Source organism: Contarinia nasturtii, unplaced genomic scaffold, assembly GCF_009176525.2.
Source record: "Contarinia nasturtii isolate CC-2019 unplaced genomic scaffold, AAFC_CNas_1.1 Cnas_scaffold_1240, whole genome shotgun sequence".
NCBI classification, from domain to species: Eukaryota; Metazoa; Arthropoda; class Insecta; order Diptera; family Cecidomyiidae; genus Contarinia; species Contarinia nasturtii.
Window position 1 is genome coordinate 3,191,393 of NW_022198581.1, and position 23,492 is coordinate 3,214,884.

Genomic DNA, 23,492 nt, shown 5'->3' on the forward strand with positions numbered 1-23,492 from the left:
TATTGCTTGACAAACAAACGCATAAAAATAATAAGATTGCACAAACTACAATAGAGCACACTTTTTATGTACACATACACAAAGACGAGAGACAGAATTTGTGCATGGAAAATAGTGTGAACGATGGAATATCGACAAAATGAAGTGAATATAAGTACTTGAGACTTATATTAGTTTTAAAGTGAAATATGAAATCAATTTTAAGATTTCGTATATACAGCTGTCGTATAATTTATATTTCTTTATATGTTTTCTTATTGCCATTTCAGATCAAACAAAATTGACTTGTTTTCAACCACTCCTCAATCAACGCAGGCATCATAAAACAAAAGGTATGTTTTTTTAAAAGGTTTTCTCGAATAAGGCGTACTGTTTTCGTAAAGTTGAAGCTTACATAAATAAGTAATATAAAAGTTTGCCACTGTATATTACAAATCAATTAAATTGAAAGATCAATAACATTGCAATTTAAGCGTAAAATTGGCCAGGCTCAACGATTCGATTAGAAAGTATTGATTCCATTTGATAAAATTCGTTTTTGTTATTTTTTTTTTTCGTTTTTATCGTAATAATCTTGATTGGGGTATTAACATTGAATTGGATGTAACAAATGATGGTTCCATAATCAAAGAAAATCCAGTGAAATGTAAGCACAATGGACTATACCCAAAAATATTTGAAAAATATACACGAATTGTCGATAATAAAGGCGAATACCCAAAAATGTGTTGATATAATAAACAAATTAAATCGTTTGGTATCAATATGGTGAGTGCACGCGGACATCCATACTATTCAAACCAATATTTATGTACAAGTGGACTTCTTTACAATCAATTTGGAAATTAAATTGGAATTTTTTCCTATTTTTTCTAATTTTTCGTTTTAAATATATGAAAATCAATTTTACATCAAAAACTTAAGCTTTAATGTTGTAGGTGTTGCTTCAAAATTGTGCCTAGATGCAGGTAGTTCTTTAAGATGATTCAAAACTTCTCGTAATGCCATATTTTCTGTTTTTTGTTCCCCTCGTTTGTAAGATTAAGAGCAGCCAAACTGTAAGCTATCGAATATATGCGTCAAAATGAATCCATTGCAAACGCTCCATTGGACATTATAGCATTTTGTTACGTCGGTTTTTTTTTTTTTTTTTGAACACTTAGCAAACTGGTTAGATATGCTCATCATAGAATGGTGTTCTGCTCGTATTAGTATAATAAAGCTACCACTTCTTTCCTGTTCGCCACATTATATATACATACAATTTTATGTATATTGCTATTTCCCACCTATGTGCTTTAATCCATTCGTGCATCGAAATTGGCAATGTAAAATGTATGCAAAATATGCTAAAGTTTTTTTTAGTACATGTCAGTAGATATCCGTATAAGTCGTTTATTGTTAGTTTTGGGTGAAAATAGCACAGTTTCATATGCTGTGCCCATTTTTGTACCCATTAAGAATGAAACATGGGTACCCATTCTAAAAGTTGGCATCAAAGTAGCTTATGCTTTGTAAAATTTGTTTTGTTAAAGCAGCATTTCTTTGCAGCGAAGCTAGAAAAAGTTAAAGTTCACTTGGTGTGTGCATTCAAAATTTAAAAGAATAAGTCAAGCTGACCAAATCGACCGATATATTCATTTTGAAGTGGTGCTTCTTAGTAAACAACTAATCCAAGTTATTTGAAAACCATAGGCGTTCGTTTTAACATAAGCTTTGCACACACAGAGAGAGGGTCTTTGACTCTCGCATCCTTGTTGATTGTGTAATGACCGCTGTGAATGAATTAGAGAATAGAAACTTGTATATTTTCATTTGTATCAAAAATTAAATGAGGAAATAAGAAGTATACAGAAAGGAAATAGTGATACACATGCTTTTGCACATTTAGTCCAATATAAAAGACATGAGAGATAAACGTAGATGTAATACATATACCATTTTGTGAGTGACTATTGCCTTAAACCGCAAATGCTGTAAAAGTTTGTGCCATTTATTTATGCGAATAGCGTATTCCACAACAATAAGCATAAAACGGTTTATTTTGCTCATTTACAAAACGACATATTCGTATCATTAAAATGGTCCATGAATATTTCAAAATTAAACTGATCTGATTTTTGTTTAACTACACTGTGTACTTCTGTGCATACAAAATAGGAAATAACCATCCTAATTAACATGTGAGCATGACGCATGTGGATGGTTTTCATTTTGTCATGCAACACATAAACCATAGAACCGAATAAACTTTATTGTAAATTAAATTCATAAAAGCCAAACCACTACCTGCATTTTTATCCTGTCAAAGTCTATTTTCATATCATTCGTGTTATTTTTAAGCGGCAAACAATATTTTGACATCAAAAAAATTCTACATTTAAATAAAAGCATTTTCGGATTGAATTAATAGTTTTTTTTTTAGATTTGATCATTTGCAAATAAGCAAATGCAGTGTGGCACATCTTGTTGGAATATCTATTCATAGGTTTGGGTCTTTTGTTTCTCGCCAAAATTCTACAAATATTTAGAACTAGATAGATATTTACAGGTTGCATATAAAATGGTTTTAGTTTTTAACTACTCGTAAAACCGGAAAATTGATGATGCAATATCTTTGTGCAAATTAATGCTATTAATTTCTGATGATGCCCAACATTCCATTTTAATTAGTCAAGGCATCCAATATAATTGGTTTCCATGGTTTAACATTAGAATAAAACAAACTTTACTATCAATATAATTTTACTAGTATTAATCACATGATATTGCAGAGGTCTCTCTGTCTCACGTCGGTAATCTATTGTACTCTCATTCCGTCATAGACAATACTGTCTTTGCACGGCTTCACACGGATGTTTTTGTAACAGTTTAAATGTTATCTCATTCCAAGCCTGAAATGAATTCATCTATGTGTGCGGCTAATTTATTTGCAGAGAATCTGGTCCACTTTTATCAGAGTCCAAAAATTTTACATTCTATTTAAATTCGGGGGAAAATTGAAATTAGAGGTTCGAAGCATGTTTTGAACATTTTAATTAAAAAGGAAATGCAATGTGAACAATGCATTTTTTATGAATCACTGATTCATCGACTGTATGCATCCTCATACCGCATCCTCTCAGCTGTAAACGTTGCATGTTTTAACTGATTGCTTTTAATTTAAAGCTCTTTTATAGTCATTTTGTGTAAAGCAACCGTGTTTCCCTTTCAACAAATGCGATTATGGTGTAGCGCAATGGCGAAAAATTCAATTAGCAAAAATAAACCAACCGATCTAACGATTTAAAAATCGCGCTCAGATGGAAATCAACAACAAAGGGCATATCTAAACTGATAAATTCGACTAAACGAGTGGAAATTGCAGGGAATAGTCTCAATGAATACAATTCACCACTTTTAATTTGATTTCATTAAATTGCTCTTAAGCATTTCAATTGTATTTCTCAACCTGTTTAATGCAGAATTTCTCATTTCGTTGAATTATTGAAACACCATCGAATCGCTTTTTCTTCGGCACCGGACACAATCCAATTGGAATAAAACATATGATAATACATATGATTTGACAATATTTAGCGACTTTCTTTTTTACTCATTGTAAATTGATTTATCTTTGAAAATCCGTTGACTTGAATCATTTATTGGATACGTGGCCTGTATAAATTGTCAAAAATTATCGGTAGAGTAGAAAAATGCATGAATCTAACATTTTGGAATATCATTTGTCGAGTCGTAACGAGCATAGCAGTCGTCATCCCTATTTAAAATGAAGTAATAGTTATAAAAGGATTTCTTGTTACATAGGTGAGCGTACGCTAATGATTTAAGAGAAGGGTAATGGCAAGCATCCAAAGGGGTCCCATCAAAAGTCGATTCTATCTAATAGGAAGGAGAACTTCGATCCAAAAGCCTCAGCAAATCGAAAGAATTTTCCAATTTCAGAGGGGGATTATCGGGGTCCTCCGGTAGCTGATTGCCCACCTATGTACTTGTTTGTAATTTGTAACATCTTTTACAATTTGTTCAAAAGAATTTCCGCATTTATCATGTGATTGATCTAAATACTATCGAGCAATGTGTTGCATAAAATCTACCTATGTAAAGTCTTGCTTTTTTCAAAATGTATGGATCTATTTACGGATTTATTCTTACATACAATGTAGCTTGCAATGCCTATAGAATCATTTACCGTTGTTCATTTGCATTTTTATTGGCATAACTGAAAAAAACATATTACTTTTGCTTAAAAGGAAAAGTTGAATTCCAGAAAATCATTTGATTAACTTGCTTGAAGAAATTTGCCTCATAAAAACCCAGACTATTTGTGCTTCTAAAGAGAAGATACTTCATATTTAAATATGTATATAGATATACAAAAATCCGTTTTGGTTTTGCATTTTATCTTTTTGCTGTTAGAGAGAAAAAAATGTGTATCCGTAATGCTCTTTATTGAATGAAGATTTGATTGGATAAACGAAACGCAGAATAGATTGCTTGATACATTGAAGATTGAATTTTTGCTGAGGCAATACGGTTTTGCATATTCCGACTTTTATTGAATATCTGAAATGTACGTACGTGTGTATTTTACATTGATGCGTTAATCCACAATAGATTTTCGTATTAAATTTTAATCCTTTGAGATTCTCTCATTTTAATTGATGCGAATTCTCATAAACAAAATCAAGTCTAGTTGAATATTCTATGGCTCATACATGAAATTCCTTTAGAATAGGAAAAGCATCGTCATCTTTGCTTTTCAATGTAACACTCGTCTGTATAGTAGTTAATATTGAATACCCGTTGATGTTTATTGATCCGGATATATCGATAAAAAATTGATGGGAATTATGCAAGTCTCATGAATGTTCCATAGCGTAAACAATTACAACACCAATGGAATGGTGCTCTATATGTATTTTATATCAATGTGTCGAGCACTAATTTGAATATCTTTCAAATCCATTTGAATTTTTCTTTGCGCATTCATGCATATATTTTGCAGACATTTTTGCTTTTCTCAAATCAAAATTTGTTGATTCGATGCATTAACACAGTGCATCAACAGAACCGTTGCCAACAATAAAAGTCTATACAAAAAAGAAATCGATTAAAACGCGTATTTGCATTAAAACGGATCTTTGGATGGGGTGAAAAAAAATAAGCTCAATTTCGTCAATAGTAAATTCGACGTGATAATACTGTGTGTCATTGGTGTTCTATTCATTTCCATCAATCCTATTATCATTCGAATCTTGTATTGGAATTGGCGTGTTTGGGCTCATGCATATAGTCAACGACACCGAATCGACATGTTCACAAGCACTTTTTGGTAACAAAATCGTTTCTGACTACTGCAGCGAAAATAAAAATAAAAACGAAAACTGCACTTAATTGAACGAAAACAGTGATGAACGCGATAGAGAGCGTGTTGAAAAGGAGAAGGGCGCATAAATATACATATGTACTGCTTTCTCTCTCTCTCTCTCTCTCACACACACACACACACACACACACACACACACACACACACACTCAAACACGCAATGCAAATAGCGAAGCATTAGCAAAACATTGTGTAAAATTGTTTTTTACACAATGACCATGGCCACAAAAGGAATGGCGTCGGATTTTATTCATTTTGGCAATGTGCAATACAAAACGAATAAAATAACATGGGATAAAGAAGTGCCACAAAGCATTGTATTCCATTGTCTATCTAACTAACAAGCTTGGGCAAATGTGTTTCGATGATTGTGTTTACTATAGTAAATGCATAATATACATGTCGATGTCGATACGCTTAATTCGAGGCAATCGACAATTGGTGCATTGAAAAATCACATAGACTATGTGAGCACATCTGTAGAATTACGAAACAACGAAACAAAAAGATTAAATCAGCGAGAGTGAGAGAGAGAGAGAGAGAGTATACTGTCGATTACGTTTGTGCGATGAGCATACCCAAATGTCGATATTTATTTTATGCATCGCGACAAAGTGTCAATGTTAAATGTCTATGTTTTTGCATTAATTCACAAAATAGTTTTATTTTTTTATTTTGTTTGTTCGCCAAACTATGTAGGCGACATTTCAATACAAATAGACAAATCACACTCAAATACCACCAAAACAGAGAAAAAAAAAATGAATGTACAAATCATGAATGCTAAGTCTCAATACTATAAATGCCGCACAGCCATTGTTATATATCATTTAATACAGCCATTGCCATAAATGTAGTTGAATCATAGGACACCAACGCCATCTTTTAACATCGACCACTTTCCTTTCAGCTTCGCGTCCATTATGCCCATGAAATATATATAATGCTGCGCACAATTTTTGCATTTTACATCCGGAAAACATTGTAAAGCATGACCGCTTACTGTACAACAACCATATACCTGCCGATGTCTTTGCCGATATAAATGGTCGAACAGAATACATTGTGGCAGTGAGGATGAGCTCCATTTTATTACACAGCCAAATACCGTTCCAAATAGTTTGTTTTTCAATGAAGCGGAATAAATAAATTGGTGACAAAAACACCGTTGTTAATGACATTTTGCGACTTATTGCTGTTTTTTTTTTAAAATAGTGATTGCTCCTTTGGATATTGCAATAATTACTAGGAACATCAACTGAATTTGCATAGTTAAAACATCAACTTTCATATCTTCGTTTATATATTTTTACAAAATAAAATTATGATAATTTATGGTCGTTCATTATTCATTGCGATTATTTTGAAAGATACGAATGAAGTCCAAAATAAATGTTGAATATGCCGACGTTTTTTGATAAGGAAATTGATACAAAAGCATCATACTATTCGTCAATTCACTTAAAACTGGTTTCCATTATTGGCACTTGCCATAATTTACCGTTCACACTAACACACATTCACTTGCAAAATACAATAAATTATTCATTTACTCCGTTTCGCATTGGAAAATTTGCATGTCAGTTTGTTGAATTGTTAAAATGCATGGGCGGTCTATTGTTGCTCCATTTTCTCGTTCGTATGCCGAATTTTTACTTAACAGACACATTCATTCTACCAAATTGTAAATGGTTTCCATTCTTTTGACCAAAATACGCATTTCCTGCGACCAAATTTGATTCGAATGTAATGCTAATAACCGTTTTTATGCCATCTTCACTGTAGCATCAAGCCAACCAAATATGTAAGCTACAAGCTGTTAGAATAACGACAGTGATAAAGATAGACCATGGTGAGAATTATTCTCGACGATGCCTTTTAACAATGCATTTTGCTGAACAACGTCGTTTTGGTAATAGTTCGTATATAAGGTGGATACGTCTCGTGTCGAACGTTTACTGAATTAGAAATTGCATATACAGCATGCACACTCACACCTACCTATCAGCCAGCATGTAATGGGCTCTATTGCAAGCGATTATCGCATGAATGAATCAAACTCACATTCGACAAGGGATCAATATAAATAAATTATTCTATTCAGACCTTGGAAAAAGCCGCCAAAATTGGAAAGATCTTGACGCCGTTTTTCTTTTTTTCATTTTCAATTCATTCGTGTTGGACATTTATTTTCACATGAATCCATGCTGAAGCTATATTTTAATTCAAAGTTTGTGGTTATTTTATCCACTGAATTTCATGCCATAATTATATAATTACGAACAATGTAAAATTCGTTACCAAACCGAAAACAGGCATGAAAAGCCATTTGAATGTATGTATATATGGAATCCACAACTTAAATCGATTTAAATTAAAAAAAAAAAGATGGAAATGGAAAAATCCATCAATCGATTTTTCTCAATTTTCCGATTGGAAGAATAATACGATCAGTCATACTGTAGCTAAATCTGTAGCCAAATAAATTTATCAAACCGGGAAAAAGGGAACATAAAAAACATCAGAAAATGATGTTGCTCTTTTATTTTCAGCTTTATTTGTATTGTACATTTATTTTCACCTGAATTTATGTTGAAAAATTAACAATAAAAAAAAAATCGAAAGCTCCAGAGGTCACAGAGGAAATTGTTTATTGTAATGCTATATATAGCGTTTTCAAGTACTATTCAAATTGACGCGTACTTTATTTATCTCAGGATCACTTGAAGTGCACAGAAAAGTGTCATATATACGGAATGGAAGTACCACGCATATCGTTGTCATAAGCATTCCAATGTGCAACGTAATCTATTTTAAAGTGTCTTTCTCCGTTTTCAATATAACAAACTTCCATAGAATAATAAAGTATAATTCACACAGAACGACGAAGCCGTAAAAAGCTCGTAAGCTCACATCCACTTAAAGAAAATAGAGAAAAAAAACGATTGCAAAAAATCATTTACGAGACCAAGTTGGTTTAGGTGGACCTAGTTAGGTTATAGAAATGAATATCAACGCAATGGAATGCTTAAATGAGCGTTCAACATATTCGACATACCAAAAGCGCCGAAAATGGAGTTAAAGACCAAAAACGTTTCAATGCAGAAAAAAACCTGAAATGAATTCATGAAAAACCGAATCGAAACTGGCACCATTTCGATGTAGTCAGTCGGTGTTTTTTTAATCTATCATGGACACTGGGCACTTAAAATGTGAAAACTTATGATTTTGGCAGTGTTGCATTTTGAATGTATGCAGTTTTCACATTAATGGACCAATATGACGAATATTTCGTAATACTTTTAGGCTGAAAAACGTATTTTTTAACGTATCTTTTCTCTAAATTATTTCAAATATTAAATTTCAAACACATGCACATTTTTAGGATAAAACTGTATTATTTCAAAAAATAAAATAAAAATGATTTAGTTATTCTATTTCAAGTTGCATTAAAAAGTATTTTTGTCCATTTTTTTAAATACTTATTAGGGATGTTTGTATCTTTTGGGATTTAATACTTTGTGTTTACATAGTATTACATGTCCGAAACATAAAACTTTGGACGCATACACCATAATCCTTTACATAGAAAAATGCACCTAACGTTCAGTCTACAATGATTAATTATGAATGCTTTGATTAGTAATTGTCAGATTGGTGTTCTATATGATGATTAATGCATAATGTTTAAGAGAGAGAGAGAAAAAAATCTGCACCCACATTTTATACTTTTTAGACGATACAACGATAGAGTAACATTCAACACCCTGAAAAGCTGTACTCAAATCCCAGAATTTTGGAACAAGTACATAAAGAAGTAATGAAATATCTGTTTTACTGAACGAATCGGATAAGAGGATTTCAACATGTGAAACAAGATGGAAACGAATATTTGCAAAAGGGTTAAAAAGACTCAAATTGTTAGAGTCAAAATAAACACTTGAATTGAGAAAAAAGAAACAGACTATTGAAAATACAACATTTTTTATCGACCAGAAAACGATAGTAAATACAAAATACTTTTCAAATGGAGAAAATGAGCTTTGAAAAATTGATTTGAACGTCACAACAGATAACGTTTTTACAACATTCTGACCGATTCGATTTCGTTCCAAGTTGGAATTGCAGTTTTTTGGAAGCGAGATGCAACGGGATATAGAGCATTTCCATACCATTATGTAAAATAGAAAAAAATGCATAATTTAACAGAATATACATTTACTTCGGTTTTCTTAATTCTCATCGTATATAAAGGAGAGAATTCCATTTTAGTATCATCCATTATACCGTACCTATCGTAAATTTCGGTTTAATTATATCCATGCCATTTTTCTCTACAACATGGACGATGTACATTGTACATACACTTTGCATGCATGTGTTCATGAATTTAATGGATTGTATGAGGAGTTTGCAAAACATTTGCGAAAATCCAAATTTGTTGTTATTTTAGTTTTGCTAAAATTCTCAGTAAATCAATAAGTAATAAACATTATGATGCGACAGACTTCAAAAACAACATTCGACAAACCTACTTGGTATGAGGATGTGTTTCGTTCATTCTTAAATACAATAAAGTTGTGTCTGGAATTAAGGCTCAAATTCAATCCAGTAAAATCAGAATTCATAATTTTTGCGAAAAAGATAATAATTATCTTCTGATTTGTGCGTGAGATTTTTTACAGCGTATGAAAAAGACTGTATACTCACTTTCTGGGCAGAAAACATCCGGAAATAGCACATATGCGGCATAGAAATCCGGTGCATCGTTGGGCCTTCTTGTTATGTTGGAGCATCTTTGCCATTGACGTACTTATAAACCGACTTTAGCTAAAAATATATAAAATGTAAATAAAGTTTATTTCTGTTGGCATTTCTAATATAGTTCATTTTCATAAGGGTAAACAATTTGCACACAAACATCTCGAAAAGTGCCCGACTAAACCGCAATGGTAATACAACAAACAGACTGTTTGCTATCTATTTATGACGTGGAAAAAGTTTTTCTGTGTATATACATATACAATGCATTGAGTATATATATATATAATATTCATTGAAATGACGATAGACAGCTAGATGTGTCTGTGCACACTAAAACATGAGAGCACGTACTCGTATCTATGAATATATCGTATTTGTAATAACAGAGAGTGGCCACCAGAAAACAGTTCTCGGTGAAATTGAGAAAAGGGAAAATGAATGGGCTAGCCAAATGTTTTGTAACATACCATGTTCAATCGAAAGCAGATGTGTTCATGCAATGTGAGAGCATTGTCATTGTCGTTTATGTGTTTCAAGACTAATTCATTCATTCTTTTGGCGTTTGCCGGAATGAGAATTGGAGTAATATGTTGTAGAAAATCACTCATAAAATCATAAAACGAAATTTTACACTGGTTTTCGCTTTTCTCGATTTTATCGTGTGAATTCAGGTCATACTTTTCTTATCTTATATAAATCTTAGATGCATTTTGAAGCGAAAACATATAGAGAAAATTGAATTTCAACAGTAAAGCAGAATAAAGTGGACAAATGTCAAAATTTTGTGTTGTAGCGGTGCACAAATTCCGAACTGAATCCGAACGTATTATGTTATTTTTTTGCTCTTGTACATTGCCATGAACTAAATATTATTATTGAAGACTGTGTTGGCCTCGGCTTAGTCACTTCGAATGGAATAATATTCATTTCAACATGCCTTTCAGCTGCACATTTTCAATTTTCTATTTTGTAAAGAAATTTTTTCCGAGAAGAGAAAAAAAGAAGAAGAAGAATGAAATGATGTTTGAAAGATAGAAACATAAAGCATAGCAGTGATTGCCCTTCGACCATTCCAAGCTGATGGATTGAATAAGAAGAACTATATGGATTATAAAAGGATTCGTAATTCAAATGTTATGCAGAAGAATACGTTTGTGTTATGAATTGTGAGTCAGAACGCACACAAACACAGAAAAAGTGATTTTGCTACGAACTGTGTAATTCGTTGCAACTTCAAATACGTTGAATGATTTCCATATATTTGAACAGTGTAAACTAAGAGAACGGTTGAACAGTTTTTAGGAAAGGAAAAAAAAGAGCACATCATCATGCGAATGAATGTTTATACGTTTATTTTCTCATGATTGCATAATCAAAATGGGGGATAATCGCAAGGTGCTCTTTATTTACGATGACGATTGGGCGATACGGAATGCTATCCAAACAGTAGCATTTGTAGTTGTACAAATTTTCCTATCATAGCCAAACGATTGCCAAACGATTGCCAAACGACTTTGCGATATAGAATACATCACAATCCATCTATAGCGCTAATGCAACCAAAGCTCGATAAACGAAGAAATCAATTATTTATATTACCACAATAAATCGTTCAGGATTGAAATTGTTGGAACAAAATGAGCTTCTCATTCGGATTCGCCTCTCTCTCCCTTCTTTTTTTACATTGAAAGACGGGATATCATTTAAGCTCTGAAAATTAATTTGTGGTCTCCATGCCAGGACGTTTCGAACGTAAAAACGTAAATACACAAATATTGTGCAGTCCCTTTGCGTTTCTCTTTGAAATACTCTTTCTCTTAACCGGCAACAAGAGAAATGTGAAAATATTGTTTGTACCATGCTCAACAACTTGTCTGGAGCAGGTTTATCAACATATTTATGCGTGGAAAAACGTTTAACTGTTTCAGTCACATGGCAAACTCTCAACATTATTCTTTATGTGCTGGTTATATTGACGACCGGCAACGGTTAGTACATTTTAAGCTATGAAAAACGGTTCATCGAAAATAATAATGATCGATTAGCATTATTTTATTTTTAAAAAAAACACACACTGACAAAAATATGTACAAATAGGACTTTATTTCGTATTCACAAAGCATGGTGTGCATCGTAATTGGAAACAATTTGAATTTAAATGCATCGATATTATTCGCATCAAACAAACCAATTAGTGTGACGCAATGGCAAATAGAGTACAATCAGTTTCTCAAACCAAATCCAATTCAATTTATATCAATGATAAAGAATATGCATTTTTTCAATAATTTATTTTCAAAGCTGGATCCATTACAAACTTGACATATTTTATTTGAACATATTTGCAGTTCGTCAGCATTGCATGCGTTCACTCACACAGTGATCGTCTTCATAAAATCGGTGAAGACTCATCGATTTATTGAGACCATTGACTCATCATCGATTGTATGAGCAGCACAATCTGTTTTAGCGAACGTTGTTTTCTGCGCTTGATACAGTTTTTATAGCATTTTTTATGAGCCATAAAAGAGAACTGTACAAACGTTGATTTCGGAATGCCCTTCTATTTATCGTTGGTTTTTTTTTCTTCATATTTTTATAATCAAAGTTTTATAATTAGTTCAACTATTTGCAATAATTAATGGTTTCCTTTGCAATTGATTTTAGCTCATAATTTCGAGCTGATTGGCAAACACTTTTTTCAAGACTCTTGGGTTATCTTTAATTGTTTTTTTTTTTATTTCTTTGACTTATTTTGTAGTCCAATAAAAAATGCTTTTGTAATTAGTGAAAGATGCCGTTCGAAATTATTTTTCTGCAGTTGAAGTGCACACACATAAAAAAAAAACTGGGTTAACGATAAAGTCAATGAGAACGGAAATTCAACAGTCATATGGTAGTTATCCAATTGCTATTTTATGAAGTTATACACTTTCAGCTGATATCACATTTTGACTAGTTTCTCCTTGCACTTCGTTTATTACTAATATGGCATAAAAGTGTCTGTCCATGGTTTTCATCGTTGACAGTTTGTAAAGTGGAAATCTGTTAGTGAATATCTGTAGCGTACGTCTTACAACAACAACATTTAAGCTCATTTTGTGGCTGATTAAAAAAAAATGAAGAAAACAAACTAAAATACTGTTGACGACAACTAGTGCACATCGTTGCATTTTCAAACTTTCAACTGCACTGATTTGAAACAAGTTCTTATGATTTAATCCCCAAAAATGCAATTTCCCAAAGCTGTCGTTTTCAATCACCACACGACCAAAAATATTATCGATAAAACATCTACGGCAAAATGCATTTAACCAACACAAATTGAAATGCTGAGCAAAAAAACAACCGGTACCTAATTCTGTCATTTATTTTCATTTCAGGACGGAGATTTGATGTTGAAAACTGCATTAATTGAACTCATATTGGCTGCTCGATATTTTCAAATGTTAATTGTGCAAATTTAACCTTTCGGTGACAGCGTAGTGTGACATCAGTTTTCGAAACAATAATTTAACACTGATAAAACGTGCAGCACATTCATATCGATGTGTGGATGAAATGATATGCGGTCTTTGCGGTACACATAGTCAATGCAATCCACGTTTTAAATTACATAAATGAACTTTTCATAAATAACATTCATTAAATTTGCACACAAAGTAACAACGTCTTCAATGGTAAGTAATTTTTTATGAATGCTAATAAAATTCAAGCCCACTCTTAACGACTGGTTACAATTTAAAAAAAAAAACTAACAAAGTATCGCTTCACAAACAAACGGAAAAGAAAAGAACCCACTTTCATTTTATCACAATGTTTGAATCTACGTAATATTTTTATAATTTTAATTATCTTTTAAAATAGTCCTTCACTCATTGAAGTGTTAGTGAGTTTAAATAATGAAAAAGAACATTATAGGCTATGGTTCTCAGTTCTCAATAAAGAAAGAAGATGAAAGAGAAGAAAAAAAATACACCAAGTTGGCCAACTAGTTCTTTCAAGCAAAGATCTTATGAACAACTCTCTAGCTTTAGTTGAGAAAGTTGAGAATATATTTTATATAATATCGGTGTGCTGTGAGCTCAAGTTCTCCGTCATAGATATCCATTTAGTTTAAACGAGTTTGAATGAAATAATGAAAGAATGTGAGATACAAATATACATTCTCATTTTTGAGTGCTATTTAGGTAAAATGGAAAAGGAGAGTAGATTTAATAAGGATTTTTCTCGTCTTTGTTTCGTGTGAGATTTTTTTTTTGTGTTTCTCACATGTTTTTGAAGTTATTCACTTTAAAATTTGCAAGCAAAAAAACGTAAATTCTTCAAAGCAAAAATGATAGTTTTACACATTGAACAGCCTTCAATGGCTATACATAACTATAAAGAAGCAATATAACGACATCATCGTCACTAGTTAATTCAATTACGATGCAATGAAACACAAAACTCAAATACAAGAGAAGGATTTATGACATAATTATTTTCATAGGTTTTTCTTTTATTTTAATGACGCTGCTACATTGAAATGATGTAAAGAAAGAAATTATCAAAAGCCTAATAATCACACTTAAACATTGTATAAGATGAATTATTCCATTTATTTTCTAGTTCTTTTTTATGTGTGATCAAATCATTATTTTGTAGGTGTTGACGTCGTCTTGACGAGTGGAACCAAAAACCGATAGGTTTTCTCAGTTTTTTTGCCGAAAAATTAAGGACCTAAAATAGGTCATCAACTCTGATCCGAACCCCTTTTACCCTGTATAAAATTGATTTTGGCGAGAATTTAGCCCCCACAGAATTTTGTCACTAAACCACCCCCCTCAAAAAAGTCCCTTCAACACCTATAATTTTGCCATACCGGAAAAATCCTTACTCAATGATGAATATTTCTCTTTTTAAGCAGAAAATAAGTCACATTTTATTTCATTCAATTGCACTGACTGTATTTTGACAATTTTAAAATTAATGTTTATTTTTGGAACGTTCAAAATGGAAACAAGTCAAGAGTCATTTTTTTTTACTGAAGTCGTATACTACACGATTGAGAGTTAAGTATGGAAATTCATATTAAAATTTTGCCATAGCTAAAGCCAGGATAAAGATGCCGAAGGGCCAAAAATTTTTATATTTATATGTAATAAGACATTGATAGAAACACTCTGTCGCAATAACGGCACAATTTATCACCAAATGTGTAAAAAAAAACCATTTCATTTTTGAACAAAACAAAAAATGAATGTCACATTGTATTTTGTGCGTTCGAAATCAACCATGAAAAATGTTCAAAAGTTAGATTATGTCGAAATATTCTGTATTAAATTCATCGAAGTTCGGATTTTGAAATAATTTTTCATTTTTCGTCATAATTTTGATCGTTTCCATTAGCATCATTGAAAAGAAGAAAGCAACGCGAATTTATTCGCAATTATAAATTTCCATTATGCGAATATCTCGATGATACCTCATCACCATCATCATTATAAAAGTTTATCTGCAATATAGCGCATTTTTGTGTCATTGTTCATTTTCTTAACCTATAGGCTATACAGCTATATTTACTTGGCCGTCGTTTTTCATCTTTTTGAAATAAATGCCGTTAAGATTTTATATATATATTTGTATGGCAGCATAATTTTATTCGTCTTCATCTATGCACGACCTTTTTCCTTATCATGATTCCGTTTCAGCAGTTTATTACGCGTCGGCATCGTGTGCTAAGAAACACGTAACCAAAAATAATAATAAAAAAAACACGATAGCAGAGAGAAAGAAAAAAAAATCAGAAAAAGTTTTAACTTCACATTTCGTATGGCAATGTCTTTTTCCACCATTTCTGTTATTTTTTTTCTTCTTGTATTATTTTCTTTTACTTGTATCGCCTGTTGTGCGCCATTGTCGACCTAAAACAACAATACATGATTGATTACAATATTCCGTGTGAAGTATTTATGAGCGACAATTTGTGTTCGCATTACATTGGAATTGTTTGGGGCGGAAAGAATGGTGCGGGGGACTCTGCGTATTTTCACAATTTTCATCATTACAAAAATGTGCAATAGCCATCATTCATTCGTTCTGGCCAATTATAGCATGTTGTGAAAATGCAAAACGACATTGGCTCCATTTGATTCCCTTTCTTCGTTTGATTGCCTTTGAGCAGAAACTTAAATAATGTTGAAATAGAATATTCGTGTCGCAAATCCTTATTTTACCATTAGGAAGAAGAAGAAGAAGCAAAAAAAAAAGAAATTTCGTGTACTTAAATATGTTGATTAAAGAGTCGACAACTTTTTGACAATTATTCGTCAGATCTAGTTGACGAGACTGTTCATTTTCCAGGCACATGGCAATCGGGATCGCAATTACACAAATGGAAAGAGATGGCGGTAACTTTTTAGCGCTAATAATAGTGTACCGCACAGGCAGCGAAACCAATTTGTGTGCACAGAAAAAAAAAACAAGTTGTTAATGTACAAACGAAAACGCAATTCGATTCCATTTGCAAAACGAATGAAACCAAAAGATAGAATGGGGTGCGTGTAAAACATTGGTTATAATATTAATCGTCAACCCTCCGCTGCAGTTTCGTGGAAAAAGGGTAATCGCTTTCTAGGCAAAAGATGTTGAAGAAGAAAAATAAAAGGACAAGAGAAATCTTGATACCATGTTGATGGTAGCCGGCTAATTATTGTCAATCATTTATTGAGAACTTCTAACATTTTGCTATGTGTGCTAAAAATCATGAGGGACAATTCACTCTAATTTAATTGTAATCAAAATTTGAAAAAATATCGCTATTCACAAGGGAATTGATGGAACCTTTGCAAAGTGTCTCTCGGGCTATTTACTGATTCATCGTTCAAATTACAAACTCATAAAACTCTTTAATAAATAAATTAATATAATATTCTTTGGATGCATCGATTGAAATCGCATTGATGTGTGTAATCGATATCTTTTCGATAATTGAATAAGTTTGCTTAATTCTCTCATACTGACCAGCATTATGAAGTTCAATTATACTTTTGGTAGCATACAACCCAGTCAATATAATATTTAAGTACATCACTTTTCCTATTTTCATTATAAATTGAAATTAGCACTATTCAAGTAAGATTACTTCCAATTAAGTAGTGGCAGTTATCAACAGACGTGCGCACGGTTTGTCCATCAAAGGGGGGTCACTTAAAATCAATCTCGGGGGTATTTATGTGATTTTGTATGAGAAAATCATGTGAAAATGCATGTTCGTGAGCGGAAAAAGCGGAAATTTTGCAAGTTTGACAAAAAACCACTTAAAAATCAGTGTATTCTTGCTAGATTTTTAAACACTCGAGTTAGATTTGTAAAAAAAAGTTTTCATCGGAAGGGGTTCAAACCGGACACCTCCCGACGCACATGTGTGGTTACCAAATTAGACTTGAAATTATTCTATAGAAACACAGCTTACATTGGTTTAAAGACATGAAGTATTTTAAATATATTTCTCATTCCAATCGATTCGATAGATTATTTAAAATCATTGAAGACAGATGAAAACAATGAGTGTAATTCATATAGATTTGTTTTGCTAAAAATGTTTTATTCTGGATAGAATATGAATGTGTGACAATCAGATATACTGGATTTAGATCAATGACACCAAAATCAGTAGCTAATAATAATGAATATGGACATTAAGTGAGACGGTATAGCTATTGAAAAAGCATGTAAGCCGTTAATGGTTGTTGACTCAAAATGCTGTTTTATAAATAATTTAAATCGTCATCAATGATTGTTCGGCTCGGTCTAATCGTGTTTGGATACTGTTGATTTTATTCTCGAAAATTAGAGCTTCATACTTCAAAATTCATCATTATTCGAAAAGCGAAATGGTGTGTATATGTATGTGTATTTGTTTATGTAAATCGATGTGCATATCGTAGATATACCGTTCCACATGTGCGATTCGATGTTAATGTATTTAAAACATTAAAATTTTAAGTCTGGAAACCAAACCATTAATTATATTTGCATACTTCCCCTTGCGCCATATTTGCGTTGACGTCAGTAGTGAATGCGGTGGTTGTGGCTGATTTCTAATCTAGCGCCGATTTACAATAAATGTATGCAAAAAGCAGTCATTCAAAACCGTATACGGTTCGTATTGAGATTCGCATGTTGCTCGTACGTATTTTGTAGCTAAATCGTGTCGTGTGAGTTTACCATTACAATTTCTCGTACATAATGTATATTTAAGGCGCTGAACCAAACTACGGGCAGGCGACACACAAAATATAGATGCTATTCTATCTGCCTGGCTTAAACGCTTGCAGCCGCCTCGAATCGGATAGATTGAATGGTGACGAAATACAAAGTGCAAAACAAACAAACATTTGGATAAGAGATTGCATCGCAATACAATCCCATTTTCCCAGCGTTTCATTTACAATTTTTTATTTTCATTTCTATTCTGAAAATAGTTTTCGTACACAAATATAATCGCTTTGCTCTCATTTTCTATGCCAAATACAAATAATGTCAATATGAGAGATCCTTTATTGCTATTGTTTTTATTGTCCACCTGTTTGGTGATCTGTACATTAAACCAATTCGTTGTGATACGTTGTTGTGACGGTGCTCAATGTGATGTACATCATCTGTTTGATTTGGGCACGTCGGTCAAGCAAACATTGGCATCATTCACTCAACACCATTGTGTACTTTTGCATTATTTGGATTATGGTCGTCGTATTCATTATGATTGCCAATACCATGTGCGATCATACATATGATTGTCACACACACACACACACACAATCTTCATGCACAGATTATTCATATGGCAGATAATTTTGTACAAAGAATAAACACAACCATTTTAAGCAGATTCATCATAAAGATACAACACATCCAATGCCAAGTATTTCTAATACCGGCCATATTGTGCATGCACATTTTCGCTCTATTCACTCATATGTAAATACAATTTTATGCTACACATTGATAGCTATTGAATTCACACGAACCATACACATTAATAAGCATAAGAATTAAACAATTTGCGCTGCGACTTAACTGCTTTTTAACACAATACATTCGACAAAAGTAGGTTTATGGTTTACAAATTCAAATTGTCTTTTTGTGATAACACACAAACACACATATGTATATACTCAAGCATTTGTGAATCCACTACAAATTTTGTTTGCCTGAAAGTTTCAGGTTGAAAGACATTCCAAAGTCAAAAATGTTCAAGTATCTTCCATTTACAAGTTATACAAATCCTTTAAATCTATTAATAAAATGGACCCAAAAGGAAAGCTCGAGTGACTTCTTCACATTTGACCTGTCGTCTTAACAGCTACCGCTTTTCCCTTGAATGAGAAGATGAAATTAATCTATTTGCAGTGTATCCAGTAAACAAACATCCGAATATATAGAGTGCTTCAACAAAATCGAAATGATATCTATGACCTAGCGAATGACACCAAATTTCTTCGGAATAGATAAGTGAGAAAAGAAAAAAAAATGCACGGAAAAGACGGTTCAACAATAAATGTTCAAAGTATCTGCAAAACTATGGTTGTGCCGAATGAAAAATCGGTGGTGGAAAATAAAAAATAGCATTTCACCATTTGGCACCCACCTGGATCATTTGTGTAAATTTCGACACAATTGATTGAAAATCACAATACCAAGCAACCCATCGAACGAAATCGGGTAACTTTTTATGGATACTTTTTTCGTTCAATACTTTTCACGTGATCATCGAACCGTCGCACAAACATTGAAAAGAAAAATTGAACTGCGCCAATAAGTAATTCGGTGACAAATCAAAGTTTTCAGGTCCATTTGATGCTCACTTATCACATGTTCAAGTCTTTCGACAAAAAAAAGGTACGCTCTTAGAGCAATAGTACGCGTAGATATCTAAACTCGTCGCCAATAGAACAAATGAAGTTTGATAAATGCAAAATAACACCAAATGCCAACAACAACAACAAAACATGATTGCATTTGCACACCGATAAATTGAAAATCACCAAATTCGATAGAAAATCGTGTTACATTCGGAACTAAACTGTTTGTGTATCCAATATTTATCCAATGTTACGATATCAAAGAAAAAAAAAATTGTTCAGTGTGTACTGATAATGATACTGACAATAAAGGCATCACACATAAGACCATGACATTTCACATTTTAAATCATAAGTGTTCAGTTCAATACTATTTGCCATTTCTATTTCCCTTTGCCCTTAGTGAGTTAACGGAAAAGTGAAATAATACCAATAGATAAATCTTTTCGCATTGATCGGCAAGTGGTCCATTGGCTTTGTGTTGCTAAAAATAAATACTTTTCCCTTCGATGCGTTTGATTTGTTGTGTTCTTGTTTCGAATTTCATTTCATGTGGAACAATTTTTGTGTGTGTTGGTTTGGCTATGTCAGCAAATTATGCACATGATATAGAAAAATATGGACGATGAGAGGAGAGCGAAAAAAGAGAGAGAGAGAGAGAGAGAGCCAGAGTGCCAAACACACAAAAAAGTGTGTAGCAAAAATGGCATCTGAAAAACAGGGGGTTGGAAAAGAGTGATACAATCTTATACAGGATACTTTAGCGATCTTACACGCTGTGAGAGTTTTCGCTTCGAAAATCGTATAAAACAACCAAATGTAATCAATGAAATAGAACCATTCAGCGTTGCGCGTTCGTGTTTGGAATTTTGGTGTGCACGTTGGTAAAATCGTTTCAATTCGAATGTATTATATTCGAATGTCATTTTATATTTATTGCACATGGAAACGATTCGTCTTGTTTTCGGTTTTCTTGTATTTGCTCTTCCGTTTTATTCGCAACTTGGAATTTTTCACCATCGAAAATTAGATGTTAGAAGAGATTCTATTTACGGGACAAATTTTCTTATAAATCAAAATAAGATATACATTTCCGAAAAGATTTTCATCTTTCAATGCTTTGGAACCTGATAATAAATAGAATTTCAAACGCGTTCGTCGCATTGACGTCTCTCTCTCTCTCTCTGCATTGCATAGGCACAAAGTAAAAGAAAGCGAGAGTCAGACAAGCAACAAATTTAAGGTTCAACTCATGACAATTCCAGAATCAATAAATTGATATCATGTAAATCATTTTGAAGGTTTTAATATCAACAAATACCAAACAAAAGCTGAATGAAAGGGTGTGTCGGTCATATTCTAATACGTTGGCAGACAATTCCAAGAAGTAATTTTTTATACCATGGCAGTGTCATGATGGCACACAATCCTTATTCTTCTTTCTTTTTTGCTCTTCGAGACAGAAAAAGCAATAAAATAAAAAGGTCGCTTTTATTTTGGTATAAATGCATTCCTCTTGCAAATAATTCGAGAACTTAAAATCTTGCTTAGTTATGCAATATATCAAGAAACTGAAAAAAAAAAATCTGAAGTGTCCATTGGAATATACACATACATACATCATGCAAGTTTTGGAAACCAGTCAGCAAAAAAAGAGTGCTGTCGGTTCATTTTATGATCTTTTTGAATTTTTTTTTATTAAAACGAAAGCGAATGAACAACTCTATTTTCATGTTATCTACTATATTCGTTTATCAAGCATATGATTCGACATATAATCTAAGAAGTAAATATAATTAATTTCTTTCACTTCTTCTCAGTGTAATAAATCAAATCAACTAGATTTATTACATCTATTTAACGAAAATCTTTGAAATAATATGAAATAATATTATCAATTTTAAGCAAATATTTAAAAAAATCGATTGATTTGCTCGTAAATAGTTCGTTGTGAAACAGAAAAACGAACGAAAATTGAAAAGAATTGTATGTGATGTTATCACTCCAATTCGAAATGATAAGAAACCGGCCATTTGAAAAATTTGTGACTTTCGATTGTTTTTTTTTTCAACGATTTTTCTCATTTTCACGTAATACAAGATGTTTAAGTATAAATAATAGATGTTGCAGTCATCCATTAAATTGGTAACCTTTTTTTTTCTTCTCGAATGTGAGACCCCAGATGCCTGTGTGTTTCTTCGTTAAAAATTAGGTACATTAATTTATTGATCAATTTATGTAATATACCAACCCTATCATACGTACCAATTTCATTACTGTTTGCTTCTACTTAGCCCACAGTAAGTGTAAAAACTTGCGTGACGTTTCAGCTCTACTCATTCCATAAATATAAATTGCTACACAACAAAGTCGGATCCAGGTTGTATTTTGGATGTTCGCAGTGTTTGTTCAAGTGTCATTTCATTTTGGCCTGGTGCCATTTTCGAACAAAATAAAAGATTCGTAACGAAATCCGATATATAAATAAAATGAGTGAACGATAAAGAAAGGTCGTATTGCAAATGTCGAAAAGTGTTGGTTGAAGAACGATACTGGAGACAACCAAATTTCGATTTATATATATGCTTTCTGTATGTGAAATGAAAAAATACACCAAAATTCAGATACGCAATTTTGTTTTTACGAGTCGGTTTTTTCTCGAATCCTTATAATAATCGATTCGATTATCATCAAGCGGTCAATTTTTACATTTTCTTTTTCGATTGTTTTGTCAGTAAGCGTCCATGTTCTTCTGGCGAATTTCTTCCGATAAAGTTTTGGCACTTCGCCTCCCCCATCCACCCAAAATTTCAGCCAACCGTCCAACTTTTGATATATTTTTATTTTATCCTAGTTCAAATCATTTCGCATCAAAAAAGATTCCCTCTATTTCTTAATATATAAAGATGAAGCTAGTCAACATTGGCATTGCACGAGTCACACGAAAAAGTTTACAATGAAACGTATTTAATTACATTAATGCGCGCTTCCTGTTATGAAATTATCCTGATGCGATGGCTTTTAGCCCCTTTAAAATGAATCGCACAACATCACTGAATCTGAGACGTATTACATTTAATGAGTAAATTAAATGAAAATCTAATTGATCTGTGACCAGATCAAAAAGGTGAGATAACAATAATTGCACGAGAAGGAAGTGTTTTTTGTAAATATTGACGGATCAAAATTAATTTTAATCGTAATGAAGGTGATAGCGCAAAGAATACTGATACATTATATTTTGATTTATTATGGCTGCTATAATGAAAATCCTAAGACGTTTATGGTCTTTTAAACATGTGTGTGTATTAAATACATCCGCATGTGTTGTACTAAAATACATTTTACTCTCACAAAAAAAATGTGTTGGCATTTCTTTTGTTACCATTTTGTTCCCATAACGAAAGACTGTGTTCGGTTTCGCTCTTTTTCTTCATTCCTCTTTAAACTTTCACGGAATAAAAAAAAATAGTGTATAAGCGATAATAGTC

General features: G+C 32.4%; 1 protein-coding gene across 1 annotated transcript in view; it reads left to right on the forward strand.

Moving 5' to 3' along the window:
• Window positions 1-23,492, forward strand: part of LOC116345157 — a 112,635-nt gene that overhangs the window by 25,755 nt on the left and 63,388 nt on the right. The window contains exons 2-3 of the mRNA XM_031774289.1: window positions 270-332; window positions 13,537-13,833. Coding sequence (XP_031630149.1) covers window positions 13,831-13,833 — 3 coding nt within the window. The 5' untranslated portion in view covers window positions 270-332; window positions 13,537-13,830. The remainder of the gene's footprint in view (window positions 1-269; window positions 333-13,536; window positions 13,834-23,492) is intronic.